The following is a 233-nucleotide window of genomic DNA, read 5'->3' as shown; positions in this document are numbered from 1 at the left end:
CCCCCCCCCCCCTGCAGTGCCGGGGACCACAGTCCCCCAACTGCAACACACCCCCCGTGACATTTTCCCCCACCATCACAGCTGCTGAACTGCATCATGGACATGGTGGAGAAGACGCGGCGGTCACTGACGGTGCTGCGGCGGTGCCAGGAGGCCGACCGGGAGGAGCTCAACCACTGGATCCGGCGCTACAGCGACGCCGAGGACATGAAGAAAGGCAGCCCCCCCTCCGC

General features: G+C 67.0%; 1 protein-coding gene across 5 annotated transcripts in view; it reads left to right on the top strand.

Moving 5' to 3' along the window:
- Positions 1-233, top strand: part of LOC106888359 (protein CBFA2T3) — a 35,745-nt gene that overhangs the window by 32,845 nt on the left and 2,667 nt on the right. For 4 of the 5 annotated variants that reach the window (XM_014942530.1, XM_014942528.1, XM_014942529.1 and 1 more), the window contains one exon: positions 82-217. The exons of the other annotated variant lie outside the window; for it this stretch is intronic. In XM_014942530.1, the coding sequence (XP_014798016.1) occupies positions 82-217 (136 nt within the window). The remainder of the gene's footprint in view (positions 1-81; positions 218-233) is intronic. 5 annotated transcript variants of the gene reach the window in all.

This window comes from Calidris pugnax, unplaced genomic scaffold (assembly GCF_001431845.1).
Source record: "Calidris pugnax isolate Ruff unplaced genomic scaffold, ASM143184v1 scaffold28, whole genome shotgun sequence".
NCBI classification, from domain to species: Eukaryota; Metazoa; Chordata; class Aves; order Charadriiformes; family Scolopacidae; genus Calidris; species Calidris pugnax.
Note: the sequence above shows the minus strand (reverse complement) of the source record. Positions and strands in the feature narration are given on the sequence as shown.